Raw genomic sequence first — 15,519 nt, 5'->3', positions numbered from 1 at the left:
AAAATCAGCCAGGGAGAACAGGGACACTGCCCGCTGCACTGGAACCAAAAATACCCAAAATTAACCCAAAATTAACCCAAAAATATCCCAAAATTGGGAAAAAATACAAAAAACCCGAAAAAAATAGCAAAAAACTGTGAAAAAATAGCCCAAAATAGCCAAAAATGGCTCAAAAATAGCTCCAAAATGACCCAAAATTGACCCAAACATCAGCCAGGGAAAACAGGGACACTGCCCACTGCACTGGGGACACAAAATAAACCTAAATTAACCCAAATTTATCCCAAAATCCGGAAAAAATACAAAAAACCCGAAAAAAATAGCAAAAAACAGTGAAAAAATAGCCCAAAATTGACCCAAAATCAGCCAGGGAGAACAGCGACACTGCCCGCTGGACTGGGGACACAAAATAAACCTAAATTAACCCAAATTTATCCCAAAAATATCCTGAAATTAGAGAAAAGCAAAAAAAACCCGAAAAAAATAGCAAAAACCAGCAAAAAATTAGCCCAAAATAGCCTAAAATAAACCCAAAAATAATCCTAAAATCAGCCAGGGAGAACAGGGACACTGCCCGCTGCACTGGGGACACAAAAATATCCAAAATTAGAGAAATTCAGCCCAAAATTTATCCTAAAATTGGAAAAAAATTTTAAAAACCCCGAAAAAAATAGCAAAAAACTGTGAAAAAATAGCCCAAAATTGACCCAAAATGGACCCAAAAATCAGCCAGGGAGAACAGCGACACTGCCCGCTGCACTGAAACCAAAATAAACCTAAATTAACCCAAAATTAACCCTAAAATATCCCAAAATTGGGAAAAAATAAAAAAAACCTGAAGAAAATAGCAAAAAACAGCGAAAAAATAGACCAAAATTGACCCAAAATGGACCCAAAATTGACCCAAAAATCAGCCAGGGAGAACAGAGACACTGCCGGCTGAACTGCAACCAAAAATATCCCAAAATTAGACAAATTCAGCCCAAAAATATCCCAAGATTGGAAAAAAATACAAAAAATCCCGGAAAAAAAAGCAAAAAAATTGACCCAAAATAGCCCAAAATTGACCCAAAGGAGCCCAAAAATCACTCAAAATCAACCCAAAATCAGCCCAAAATCTCCCAAAGGACATGGAAATCTCTCAGTGCACTGGGAACCCAAAAATTCCCAAAATTATCCCCAAAAAATCCCAAAATTATCCCAAAAAATCCCAAAAATTATCCCCAAAAAACATCCAAAATTATCCCGAAAACGTTAAAGAAATGAAAAAAAAAGGAACAAAAATAGGATTTTTTTCCCCCAAAATATCAGAATTTTTCCTCCAAATTTTGACATTTTTCCCCCAAATTTTGGGAATTTTCTCCCCCAACCCCAACCCCCCAAATTCCCAGATTTTCCCCCAAATTTTGGGATTTTTCCCCCAAATTTTCCATTAAATTTTGTGATTTTACCTTAATTTTTTCCATTTTTCACTCCAATTTTGGGATTTTTTTCCCCCAAATTTCAGAATTTTTCCTCCCAAATTTTGGGAATTTTCTCCCCCAACCCCAAACCCCCCAAATTCCCTGATTTTTCCCCCAAAATTTTAGGATTTTTCCCCAAATTTTCCTATTTTTCCATCGAATTTTGGGATTTTTTCCAAATTTCAGAATTTTTCCAAATTTTGATATTTTCCCCAAATTTTGGGATTTTTCCCCCAACCCCAAACCCCCAAATTCCTGATTTTTCCCCCAAATTCTGGGATTTTTCTCCCCCAACCCCAAATCCCCCAAATTCTGTGATTTTCCCCAAAATTTTGGGATTTTTCCCCAAATTTTCCATTAAATTTTGTGATTTTACCTTACATTTTTCCATTTTTCACTCCAATTTTGGGATTTTTTTCCCCCAAATTTCAGAATTTTTCCCCCAAACTTTGGGAATTTTCTCCCCCAACCCCAAACCCCCAAATTCTGTGATTTTTCCCCCAAAATTTTGGGATTTTTTCCCCAAATTTTCCCATTTTTCCATCAAATTTTGTGATTTCACCTCAAATTCTTCATTTTCTCCCCTGAATTTTAAACTTTTTCACTCAAATTCTTTTATTTTTTCCCCCAAATTTCAGAATTTTTCCCCCAAATTTTGGGATTTTCTCCCTAAATTTTGGGATTTTTACCTCAAATTTTTCAATTTTTCCCCCAAATTTCAGAATTTTTCCTCCCAAATTTTGGGAATTTTCTCCCCCAACCCCAAACCCCCAAATTTTAGGAATTTTCTCCCAAAATTTTCAAATTTTCCCCCAAATTTTGTGATTTTACCTTAAATTTTTCAATTTTTAACTCCTATTTTGGGATTTTTTTCTCCCAAATTTCAGAATTTTTCCACCAAATTTTGCTATTTTTCCCCCAAATTTTGACATTTTCCCCCCAAATTTTGGGATTTTTCTCCCCCAACCCCAAACCCCCAAATTCCCTGATTTTTCCCTCAAAATTTTAGGATTTTTCCATCAAACTTTGTGATTTTACCTTAAATTTTTCAATTTTTCCTCTGAATTTTAAACTTTTTCACTCGAATTTTATTTTTTTCCCCCAAATTTCAGAATTTTTCCCCCCAAATTTTGGGAATTTCCTCCCCCAAACCTCCAAATTTTAGGATTTTTCTCCCAAAATTTTGGGATTTTTCCCCAAATTTTCCATTAAATTTTGTGATTTTACCTTAAATTTTTCCATTTTTCACTCCAATTTTGGGATTTTTCCCCCAAATTTCAGAATTTTTCCTCCAAATTTTGGGATTTTTCCCCCAAATTTCAGAATTTTTCCCCCCAAACTTTGGGAATTTTCTCCCTCAACCCCAAACCCCCAAATTCCCTGATTTTTCTCCCAAAATTTTGAGATTTTTTCCCCAAATTTTCCATTAAATTTTGTGATTTTACCTTAAATTTTTCCATTTTTCACTGCAATTTTGGGATTTTTTCCCCAAATTTCACAATTTTTCCCCCAAATTTTGACATTTCCCCCCAAATTTTGGGATTTTTCTCCCCCAACCCCAACCCCCCAAATTCCCAGATTTTCCCCCCCAAATTTTGGGATTTTTTCCCCAAATTTCTCACCTTCATAGGCTTTGGCTGCACTGACCAGAGTTTCCCATTCCAGCCCAGCAGTGTCCGGCAGGGGAATCAGCCCTGGGTCCAGCCTGGCCACGGGACCTGGGGAGGGAAAAATTCCCAAAATTTCCAAAATTTTGGGATCACAGGACGATGAAAATTGAAAAAAATCCCAAAAAATGCGAAAATTCGGAGTGAAAACTCAAAAAAATGCCCAAAAAACCAACAAAAACCCATAAAAAACCAGAAAAATCCCACTAAAATCCCACAAATTCCCCTAAATTCCCAAAGTTTCCCCAAAATCCCAAAAATTCCCCCCAAAATTCCACAAAGTTCCACCAAAATCCCACAAATTCTTCTTAAATTCCCAAAGGTTCCTCAAAATCCCCACACAAATCCCACAAATTTCCCCAAAATCCCAAAAATTCCCCTGAAATTCCCCAAATTTCCCAGAAATTCCCAAAAATTCCCCTGAAGTTCCTAAAGTTTCCCCCAATTTCCCACAAAAAAACCCCAAATTCCCTTTAAAATTCCACTAATTTTCCCCAAAATTCCCAAATTTTCCCCCAAAATTCCACAAATTTCCCTGAAATTCCCAAAGTTTCCCCAAATGCTCCCTGGGTCCAGCCTGGCCACGGGGCCTGGGGAGGGAAAATTCCCAAAATTCCCAAAATTTTGGGATCACAGGATGAAGAAAATCCAAAAAATTCACAAAAAAAATCCCAAAAAATGCGAAAATCTGGAGAGAAAACTCAAAAAAATGACAAAAAACCCATAAAAATCCATAAAAATCACATGGAAAATCCTATAAATTTCCTCTCAAAATCCCCAAAATTCTTAATTTCCAAAATTTTCCCCAAAATTCCCTAAATTCCCAAAGTTTCCCCGAAATTCCCACAAAAATCTCACCAATTCCCCCCCAAAATTCACAGAAATTTCCCCAAAATCTTCCCAAAATCCCGAAAATTCCCCTGAAATTCCACAAATTCTCCACAAATTCCCAAAGTTTCCCCTAAATTCCCCCAAAAATCCCACAAATTCCCCTTAAATTCCTAAATTTTCCCCTTAATTTCCCAGAGTTTCCCCAAAATCCCAAAATTTTCCCTTAAATTCCACAAAGTTCCACCAAAATCCCACAAATTCTTCTTAAATTCCCAAATTTTCCACAAATATCCATAAATTTCCCCGAAATTCCCAAAGTTTCCCCAAATCCTCCCTGGGTCCAGCCTGGCCACGGGACCTGGGGAGGGAAAAATTCCCAAAATTCCCAAAATTTTGGGATGGAAAAATAAAGAGAATTCAAAAAAATCCCAAAAAATTGCATTAAAATGCAAAAATCTGGAGTGAAAACTCCAAAAAATGACTAAAATACCATAAAAATGACATTAAAATCTTATAAATTTTCTCTCAAAATCCCCCAAATTCTTCTTAAATTCCCAAATTTCCCCAAAATCTCCCAAATTTCCTCTCAAAATCCCACAAATTTCCCTTAAATTCCCCAAATTTCCCAGAAATTCCCAAAAATTCCCCTGAAATTCCTAAAGTTTCCCCCAATTTCCCACAAAAAACCCCAAATTCCCTTTAAAATTCCACAAATTTTCCCTCAAATTCCCAAATTTTCCCCCAAAATTCCACAAATTTCCCTGAAATTCCCAAAGTTTCCCCAAATCCCCGCTGGGTCCAGCCTGGCCACGGGGCCTGGAGAGGGAAAAATTCCCAAAATTTCCAAAATTTTGGGATCACAGGATGATGAAAATTAAAAAAAATCCCAAAAAATACAAAAATTTGGAGTGAAAACTCCAAAAAATGCCCAAAAAACCATAAAAATCCTATTAAAATCCCATTAAAATCCCAGAAATTTCCTCTCAAAATCCCCAAAATTCTTAATTTCCCAAATTTTCCCCAAAATTCCCTAAATTCCCAAAGTTTCCCCGAAATTCCCACAAAAATCTCACCAATTCCCCCCCAAAATTCACAGAAATTTCCCCAAAATCTTCCCAAAATCCCAAAAATTCCCCTGAAATTCCCCAAATTCTCCACAAATTCCCAAAGTTTCCCCTAAATTCCCCCAAAAATCCCACAAATTCCCCTTAAATTCCCAAATTCCCCAGAAATTCCCAAAGTTTCCCCAAAATCCCAAAAAATCCCCCAAAAATTCTTGAAAATTCCACCAAAATCCCACAAATTCCACTGAAATTCCCCAAATTTCCCCCAAATCTCCCAAATTTCCTCTCAAAATCCCACAAATTTCGCTTAAATTCCCAAATTTTCCCCCAAAATCCCCAAAATTCCCCTGAATTCCCAAAGTTTCCCTCAAATTCCCACCAAAAAAAACCCAAATTCCCTTTAAAATTCCACAAATTTTCCCCAAAATTCCCAAATTTTCCCCAAATTTCCCAAAGTTTTCCCCAAATCCCCTCTGGGTCCAGCCTGGCCACGGGGCCTGGGGAGGGAAAATTCCCAAAATTTCCAAAATTTTGGGATCACAGGATGAAGAAAATCCGAAAAATTCACAAAAAAAATCCCGAAAAATGCGAAAATCCGGAGAGAAAACTCCAAAAAATGACCAAAATATCACAAAAATCCTACAAAAATCCCATTAAAATCCTAAAATTTTCTCTCAAAATCCCACAAATTCTTCTTAAATTCCCAAATTTTTCCCAAAATCCCATAAGTTCCCCCAAAAATCCCAAAAACCCCCAAATCCCCCAAAATAAAAACCCCAAAAAATTCCCAAAAAACCCCCAAGAAATAAAAAAACCCAAAAAACCCCAAAATCCCAATAAATCCTAAAATCCCCCAAATAGCCCCAAAATAAAAATCCAAATAAATCCCCAATAAACCCCAAAAAGCCCCAAAAAATCCCCCAAAAAATCCCAAAATCCCCAAAAATAAGAATCCAAATAAATTTCCAATAAATCCCCAATAAACCCAAAAAAAAAAACCATTCCAAAAAAATTCCCCAAAATTCCCTAAATCCCCCCAAATGAAAATCCAAATAAATTCCCAATAAATAAACACCCCAAAATATTTTAAAAATTCCAAATAAACCCCCCAAAAATCCCAAAAAACTCAAAAAATCCCCAAAAAATCCCAAAATAATCACCAAAAATCCCAAAGTCCCCCAAAAATAAAAATAAAAAAAAATTCCCAATAAACCCCAAAAGATCCCAAATAAATTTAAAAAAAAATCCCAATAAATCCCCAAAAACCCAAAAAAATCCCTAAAAATTCCCCAAAAAATTCCAAAAAAATCCCCAAAAAATCCCAAAAAATCCCCAAAATCCCAAAACCCCCAAGAAATAAAAATCCAAATAAATTCCCAATAAACCAAAAAAAAAATTCCCCAAAATAAAAAAACTCCCCAAATAATCCCAAAAAATTCCCAAAAATTAAAAAAAAATCCCCAAAAAATCCCCAAAAAATCCCAAAAAAACCCCCAAAAATAAAAAAACAATCCCAATAAACCCCCAAAAAATCCTGAAAAGTCCCAAAAAAAATCCCAAAACTTTTCTCAAAAATCCCATAAAACCCCAAAACCCCAAAATTAAAAAAAAAAATCCCAATAAACAACAACAAAAAAAAAATCCCAAAAAATTCCCCAAAAAATCCCCAAAAACCCCAAGAAAGTCCCAAAAAATTCCCCAAAAAATCTGAAAAAAACCCCAAAAAATCCCAAATAAATTCCCAATAAATCCCAAAAAAATCCCAAAAAAATCCAAAAAAATTCCCCAAAAAATCCCAAAAAAATTCCCCCAAATCCCCCAAATCCCCCCAAACTAAAAATCCCAATAAATTCCCAATAAACCCCAAAAAATTCCCAAAAATTAAAAAAAATCCCCAAAAAACCCCCAAAAAATCCTGAAAAGTCCCCAAAAAAATCCCAAAACTTTTCCCAAAAATCCCATAAAACCCCAAAATTAAAAAAATAAAAAATCCCAATAAACAACAACCAAAAAAAAAATCCCAAAAAATTCCCCAAAAAATCCCCAAAAACCCCAAGTAAGTCCAAAAAAATTCCCCAAAAAATCTGAAAAAACCCCAAAAAAATCCCAAATAAATTCCCAATAAATCCCAAAAAAATCCTAAAAAAATCCAAAAAAAATCCCCAAAAAATCCCCAAAAATTCCCCAAAATTTCCCCCAAAACCCCCCAAAATAAAAATCCCAATAAACCCCCAAAAATCCGGAAAAGTCCCCAAAAATCCCAAAACTTTTCCAAAAATCCCATAAAACCCCAAAACCCCAAAATTAAAAAAAAAAAATCCCAATAAACAACACAAAAAAAATTCCCCAAAAATTCCCCAAAAAATTCCCAAAAAATCCCAAAAAATTCCCCAAAAAATCCAAATTCCCAATAAACCCCAAAAATCCCCCAAAATCCCAAAAATTCCCAAAATCCCCAAAAATCCCCAAAAAAACTAAACCCAAAATTCAGAAAAATCTCCCCCAAAATCCCAAAAATCCAAAATCCCACCCCAAAAATTCCCCAAAAACCCCAAAAAATCCCAAATTCCCAAAAATCCCAAAATCCCCAAAATCCCCCAAAACAAAAATCCAAATAAATTCCAAATAAATCCCCAATAAACCCCAAAAATACCCCAAAATCCCAAATTCCTAAAATCCCAAAATCCCCAAAATCCCCCAAAACAAAATCCAAATATATTCCAAATAAATCCCCAAAAAACCCCAAAATACCCCAAAACCCCAAAAAATCCCCAAAAATCCCAAAAAACCCCAAAAATCCCAAAAAAATCCCAAAAATTCCCAAAATTCCCAAAATCCCCAAAATCTCCCAAAACAAAAATCCAAATAAATTCCAAATCCCCAATAACCCCCAAAAAAATCCCCCAAAAAATCCCCAAAATACCCAAAAAACCCCCAAAAAAATCCCAAAAAATCCCCAAAAAACCCAAAAAAATTCCCAAATTCCCAAAAATCCCAAAATCCCCAAAATCCCCCAAAACAAAAATCAAAAAAAATTCCAAATAAATCCCCAAAAAACCCCAAAAAATCCCCAAAAAATCCCCAAAAAACCCAAAAAACCCCAAAAAAATCCCAAATTCCCAAAAATCCCCAAAATCCCCCAAAACAAAAATCCAAATAAATTCCAAATAAATCCCCAATAAACCCCAAAAAATCCCCAAAAAATCCCCAAAAAATCCAAAAAATCCCCAAAAAATCCCAAAAATTCCCCAAAAATTCCCCAAAAATCCCCAAAAATTCCCCAAAAAACCCCAAAAAAATCCCAAATTCCCAAAAATCCCAAAAATCCCAAAATCCTCCAAAACAAAAATCCAAATAAATTCCAAATAAATCCCCAAAAAAACCCAAAAAATCCCCAAAAAACCAAAAAAAATCCCCAAAAAAATCCCCAAAAAATCCCCAAAAATCCCAAAAATTCCCCAAAAACCCCCAAATTCCCAAAAATCCCAAAATCCCCAAAATCCCCCAAAACAAAAATCCAAATAAATTCCAAATAAATCCCCAATAAACCCCAAAATCCCCAAAAGATCCCCAAAAACCCCAAAATCCCCAAAATCCCAAAAATCCCCCAAAAAATCCCCAAAAAATCCCCAAAAAATCCCCCAAAAAATCCCAAATTCCCAAAAATCCCAAAATCCCCAAAATTCCCCAAAACAAAAATCCAAATAAATTCCAAATAAATCCCCAATAAACCCAAAAAAAATCCCCAAAAAATCCCCAAAAAACCCAAAAAACCCCAAAAAAATCCCAAATTCCCAAAAATCCCAAAACAAAAATCCAAATAAATTCCCAAAAAAACCCCAAAAAATCCCAAAAAAACCCCAAAAAAATCCCCAAAAAATCCCCAAAAATCCCCAAAAATCCCCAAAATTCCCAAAAAATTCCCAAAATCCCCCAAAACAAAAATCCAAATAAATTCCAAATAAATCCCAAAAAAACCCCAAAAAAATCCCCCAAAAAACCCCAAAAAAACCCCAAAAAAATCCCCAAAAAATCCCCAAAAAATTCCCAAAAATCCCCAAAATTCCCAAAAAATTCCCAAAATCCCCCAAAACAAAAATCGAAATAAATTCCAAATAAATCCCCAATAAACCCCAAAAAATCCCCAAAAAATGCCCAAAAAACCAAAAAAAACCAAAAAAAATTCCCCAAAAATTCCCCAAAAATCCCAAATTCCCAAAAATCCCAAAATCCCCAAAATCCCCCAAAACAAAAATCCAAATAAATTCCAAATAAATCCCCAAAAAACCCCAAAAAATCCCCAAAAAACCCAAAAAAAATCCCAAAAAAATCCCCAAAAAAATCCCAAAAAATCCCAAAAAATTCCCCAAAAAATCCCAAAATTCCCAAAAATCCCAAAATCCCCAAAATCCCCCAAAACAAAAATCCAAATAAATTCCAAATAAATCCCCAATAAACCCCAAAAAATCCCCAAAAAATCCCCAAAAAACCCAAAAAAACCCCAAAAAATCCCCAAAAATTCCCCAAAAATTCCCAAAAAATCCCCCAAAATTCCCAAAAATTCCCAAATTCCCAAAAATCCCAAAATCCCCAAAATCCCCCGAAACAAAAATCAAAATAAATTCCAAATAAATCCCCAATAAACCCCAAAAAATCCCCAAAAAGTCCAAAAAATCCCCAAAAAATCCCAAAAATTCCCCAAAAAATCCCCCAAAAAATCCCAAAAAATCCCAAAATTCCCAAAATTCCCCAAAAATCCCCAAAATCCCCCAAAATCTCACCTTTTTTCTCGTGCTGCATCCTCCTGCCGGGCAAAGTGCTGGAAGGAAATCCAGCTGGGAAAACTTCGGGAAAATCCCGAATTTTGGGGGAATTTGGGGAAAAAGAGGAAAATTCGGAATCTCTGCGACTTCCGCAGAGACTTTCGTCGGACAGAGTTCTCTGGAGAGCCTGGAAAATGGGGAAAATGGGAAAAATTGGGAAAAAATGGGGAAAATTTATCAAATTTTGGGAAAAAATTTGAAATTTTGGTGTTTATTGTGATTTTATTCGTTAAAAAATGGAGGAATTATGGAATTTTTAAGGCAAAATTGAGGGAAATTCAGATTTTTTGCACCTTAAATTGGGGGAATTCAGCTGGAAAATGGGGAAAATTGGGAAAAATTGGGGAAAATGGGAAAAATTGGGAAAAAATGGGAAAAATTGGGAAAAAATGGGAAATTTTGGTGATTATTGTGATTTTATTTGTTAAAAAATGGAGAAATTATGGAGATTTTAGGTCAAAAAGTGGAGAAATTCCCAATTTTTTCACCCTAAATTGGGGGAATTCGCCTGGAAAAATGGGGAAAATTGGGAAAAATTGGGAAAAATTGGGAAAAAATTTGAAATTTTGGTGTTTTTTGTGATTTTATTTGTTAAAAAATGGAGGAATTATGGAGATTTTAGCCCCAAAAATGAGGGAAATTCGGATTTTTTGCACCTTAAATTGGGGGAATTTGCCTGGAAAAATGGGGAAAATTGGGAAAAATTGGGGAAAATTGGGAAAATTGGGAAAAATTGGGAAAAAATGGGAAATTTTGGTGTTTATTGTGATTTTATTTGTTAAAAAATGGAGGAATTATGGAGATTTTAGCCCCAAAAATGAGGGAAATTCTGATTTTTTGTACCCTAAATTGGGGGAATTCGCCTGGAAAAATGGGGAAAATTGAGAAAAATTGGGAAAAATTGGGAAAAAATTTGAAATTTTGGTGGTTTTTGTGATTTTATTCATTAAAAAATGGAGGAATTATAGAGATTTTAGGTCAAAAAGTGGAGAAATTCCCAATTTTTTCACCCTAAATTGGAGGAATTAAGCTGGAAAAATTGGGAAAAATTGGGAATTTGGGAAATTCACAAAATTCATGGTGTTTGTCCCACTTTTATCCCAAAAAAAAAAAGAGGAATTATGGAGTTTTTAAGGTGAAAAAGTGGAGAAATTCCCAATTTTTTCAGCCTAAATTGGGGGAATTCGCCTGGAAAAATGGGAAAAATTGGGAAAAATTGGGAAATTTTGGTGTTTTTTGTGATTTTATTCGTTAAAAACTGGAGGAATTATGGAATTTTTAAGGCAAAAATGAGGGAAATTTGGATTTTTTGTACCCTAAATTGGGGGAATTTGCCTGGAAAAATTGGGAAAAATTGGGAAAAAAAATGGGAAATTTTGGTGTTTATTGTGATTTTATTCGTTAAAAAATGGAGGAATTATGGAGATTTTAGCCCCAAAAATGAGGGAAATTCGGATTTTTTGCACCTTAAATTGGGGGAATTTGCCTGGAAAAATGGGGAAAATTGGGAAAAATTGGGGAAAATTGGGAAAATTGGAAAAAATTGGGAAATTTTGGTGTTTATTGCAATTTATCCTGAAAAAAATGGAGGAATTACGGAGTTTTTGGGTCAAAAAGTAGAGAAATTCCCAATTTTTTCAGCCTAAATTCAGCTGGAAAAAATGGGGAAAATTGGGAAAAATTGGGAATTTTGGAAATTTATAAAATTTCTTATATTTTTATCCATAAAAATTGGAGGAATTATGGAGATTTTAGCCCCAAAAGTGGAGAAATTCCCTATTTTTTCTCCTTAAATTGGGGGAATTTGCCTGGAAAAATGGCAAAAATTGGGAAAAATTGGGAAAAATCAGGAAAAATTGGGAAAAATTGGAAATTCGCAAAATTTATAAAATTCCTCACATTTTTATCCCAAAAAAATGGAGGAATTATGGAGATTTTAGGTCCAAAAGTGGAGAAATTCCCAATTTTTTCACCCGAAAAGGAGAAATTCCCAATTTTTTTTTGCTCCAAAATGTGGGAATTTTCCAATATTTTCCACCCAAAATGGAGAAATTTACAATTTTTTCGCCCAAAAATGAGGAAATTTGAAGGTTTTTTCCACCCTGAATTGGGAAAATTTGGAATTTTGGGAGAATTTGGGGAAAATTCAGACTTTCATCAGACAGAGTTCTCTGGAGAGCCTAGAAAATGGGGAAAATGGGAAAAAATGGGAAAAAATGGGAAAAATTGGGAAAAAATGGGAAAAATTGGGAAAAAATGGGAAATTTTGGTGTTTATTGTGATTTTATTCGTTAAAAAATGGAGGAATTATGGAGATTTTAGGTCCAAAATTAGAGAAATTCCCAATTTTTTCACCCGAAATTGGGGGAATTCAGCTGGAAAAGTGGGAAAAATTGGGAAAAATTGGGGAAAATTGGGAAAAATTGGGAAAAATTGGGAAAAAATGGGAAATTTTGGTGTTTATTGTGATTTAATTCGTAAAAAAAAGGAGAAATTATGGAGATTTTAGCCCCAAAAATGAGGGAAATTCCCAATTTTTTCACCCAAAATTGGAGGAGTTCAGCTGGAAAATTGGGGAAAATTGGGAAAAATTGGGGAAAATGGGGAAAAATTGGGAAAAATTGGGAAAAAAAATGGGAAATTTTGGTGTTTATTGTGATTTTATTCGTTAAAAAATGGAGAAATTATGGAGATTTTAGCCCCAAAAATGAGGAAAATTCGGATTTTTTGCACCTTAAATTGGGAGAATTCAGCTGGAAAAATGGGAAAAATTGGGAAAATTGGGGAAAATTGGGAAAAATTGGGGAAAATTGGGAAAAATTGGGAAAATTGGGAAAAATTGGGAAAAAATGGGAAAAAATGGGAAATTTTGGTGTTTATTGTGATTTTATTCGTAAAAAAAAGGAGAAATTATGGAGATTTTAGGTCCAAAATTAGAGAAATTCCCAATTTTTTCACCCGAAATTGGGGGAGTTCAGCTGGAAAATTGGGGAAAATTGGGAAAAATTGGGAAAAATTGGGAAATTCATAAAATTCTTGGTGTTTATTGTGATTTTATCCCCCAAAAAATGGAGGAATTATAGAGATTTTAGGTCCAAAAGTGGAGAAATTCCCAATTTTTTCAGCCTAAATTGGGGGAATTCATCTGGAAAAATGGGAAAAATTGGGAAAAATTGGGAATTTTGGAAATTTATAAAATTTCTTATATTTTTATCCATAAAAAATGGAGGAATTATGGAGATTTTAGCCCCAAAAATGAGGGAAATTCGGATTTTTTGCACCTTAAATTGAGGGAATTCACCTGGAAAATGGGGAAAATTGGGAAAAATTGGGAAAAAATTATCAAATTTTGGGAAAAAAATTGAAATTTTGGTGTTTATTGTGATTTTATTGGTAAAAAAAAGGAGAAATTATGGAGATTTTAAGTCCAAAATTAGAGAAATTCCCAATTTTTTCACCCGAAATTGGGGGAGTTCAGCTGGAAAAGTGGGAAAAATTGGGAAAAATTTGGGGAAAATGGGGAAAAATTGGGAAAAATTGGGAAAAAAAATGGGAAATTTTGGTGTTTATTGTGATTTTATTCGTTAAAAAATGGAGGAATTATGGAGTTTTTAGCCCCAAAAATGAGGGAAATTCCCAATTTTTTCACCCGAAATTGGGGGAATTCAGGTGGAAAAATTGGGGAAAATTGGGAATTTTGGAAATTTATAAAATTTCTTATATTTTTATCCATAAAAATTGGAGGAATTATGGAGATTTTAGCCCCAAAAATGAGGGAAATTCGGATTTTTTGCACCTTAAATTGGGAGTATTTGCCTGGAAAAATGGGAAAAATTGGGAAAAAACGGGAAAAAATGGGAATTTGGGACATTTTGGTGTTTATTGCATTTTTATCCTGAAAAAAATGGAGGAATTATGGAGATTTTGGGTCAAAAAGTAGAGAAATTCCCAATTTTTTCACCCGAAAAGGAGAAATTCTCTATTTTTTTTGCTCCAAAATGTGGGAATTTTCCGATTTTTTCCACCCGAAATGGAGAAATTCCCAAATTTTTAGCCCAAAAAGTAGAGAAATGCCCAATTTTTTTCACCCTAAATTGGGGGAATTTGCCTGGAAAATCAGGAAAAATTGGGAAAAATTGGGAAAAAAAATGGGAAATTTTGGTGTTTATTGTGATTTTATTAGTAAAAAAAAGGAGAAATTATGGAGATTTTAGGTCCCAAAGCGGAAAAAGTCCCAATTTTTTTCACCTTAAATGGGGAAATTCCCAAATTTTTTCAACCAGAATGGGAAAATTCCAAAGTTTTTACCCAAAAAATTGAGGGAATTTCCGAGTTTTTCCACCAAAATTCCTGAATTTTTAGCCCAAAAAGCAAAGAAATTCCCAATTTTTTCAGCCTAAATTGGGGGAATTTCCCTGGAAAAATGGGAAAAATTGGGAAAAATTGGGGAAAATTGGGAAATTTATAAAATTTCTTGTATTTTAATCCATAAAAATTGGAGAAATTATGGAGTTGTTAGGTCAAAAAGTGGAGAAATTCCCTATTTTTTCTCCTTAAATTGGGGGAATTTGCCTGGAAAAAATGGGAAAAAATGGGAAAAATTGGGGAAAATTGGGAATTTGGGAAATTTATAAAATTTATCAAATTTTTATCCATAAAATTTGGAGGAATTTTGGAGATTTTAGGTCCAAAAGTGGAAAAATTCCCAATTTTTTCAGCCTAAATTGGAGGAATTCAGCTGGAAAAAATGGGGAAAATTGGGAAAAATTGGGGAAAATTGGAAAAAATTGGGGAAAATTGGGAATTTGGGAAATTTATACAATTTATCAAATTTTTTTCCATAAAAATTGGAGGAATTATGGAGATTTTAGGTCAAAAAGTGGAGAAATTCCCAATTTTTTTCTCCTTAAATTGGGGGAATTTGCCAGGAAAAATGGGAAAAATTGGGAAAAATTAGGAAAAGTTGGAAATTCGCAAAATTCATAAAATTCCTCACATTTTTATCCCAAAAAAATGGAGGAATTATGGAGATTTTAGGTCCAAAAGTGGAAAAATTCCCAATTTTTTCCACCCGAAAAGGAGAAATTCCCAATTTTTTTTTGCTCCAAAATGTGGGAATTTTCCAATATTTTCCACCCAAAATGGAGAAATTCCCAATTTTTTAGCCCAAAAAGTAAAGAAATTCCCATTTTTTTTCACCCTAAATTGGAGGAATTCACCTGGAAAAATTGGGAAAAATTGGGAAAAATTGGGAAAAATTGGGAAAAATTGGGAATTTGGGAAATGTATTGAATTCCTGGTTTTTATTGTGATTTTATTTGTAAAAAAATGGAGGAATTATGGAGTTTTTAAGGCAAAAATGAGGAAAATTTGGATTTTTTGCCATTTTTTGGGCTAAAAAAATTGGGAATTTCACAATTTTGGGGCAAAAAAATTGGGAATTTTGGGGGGGAAAAGGGAATTTCTGCATTTTTGGAGCTAAAAAAATTGGAATTTCTTCATTTTTGGGGCTAAAAATCAGGATTTTCACCAGTTTTGGTGTAAAAAAATGGGAATTTCACCTTTTAGGCAGTAAAAACACAGGAAAATCCCCATTTTTTGAGGAAAAAAGTGAATTTTCTCAATTTTGGAGCTAAAAAAATTGATCATTTCTCCAGTTTTTGGGCTAAAA

At 34.1% G+C, this 15,519-nt stretch overlaps 1 protein-coding gene across 1 annotated transcript in view; it reads right to left on the bottom strand.

Annotated features, from left to right (window-relative positions):
• The window catches only part of LOC146423987 (signal-induced proliferation-associated 1-like protein 3), a 79,347-nt gene that overhangs the window by 12,857 nt on the left and 50,971 nt on the right, over positions 1–15,519 (bottom strand). Inside the window, exons 24-25 of the mRNA XM_085044009.1 lie at positions 9,807–9,975; positions 3,086–3,181 (exon numbers count right to left, since the gene is read on the bottom strand). Of these exons, the coding sequence (XP_084900135.1) occupies positions 3,086–3,181; positions 9,807–9,975 (265 nt within the window). The remainder of the gene's footprint in view (positions 1–3,085; positions 3,182–9,806; positions 9,976–15,519) is intronic.

The sequence above is a fragment of the Lichenostomus cassidix genome, unplaced genomic scaffold, assembly GCF_008360975.1.
Source record: "Lichenostomus cassidix isolate B80296 unplaced genomic scaffold, HeHo_3.0 HiC_scaffold_35, whole genome shotgun sequence".
NCBI lineage: Eukaryota > Metazoa > Chordata > Aves > Passeriformes > Meliphagidae > Lichenostomus > Lichenostomus cassidix.
Note: the sequence above shows the minus strand (reverse complement) of the source record. Positions and strands in the feature narration are given on the sequence as shown.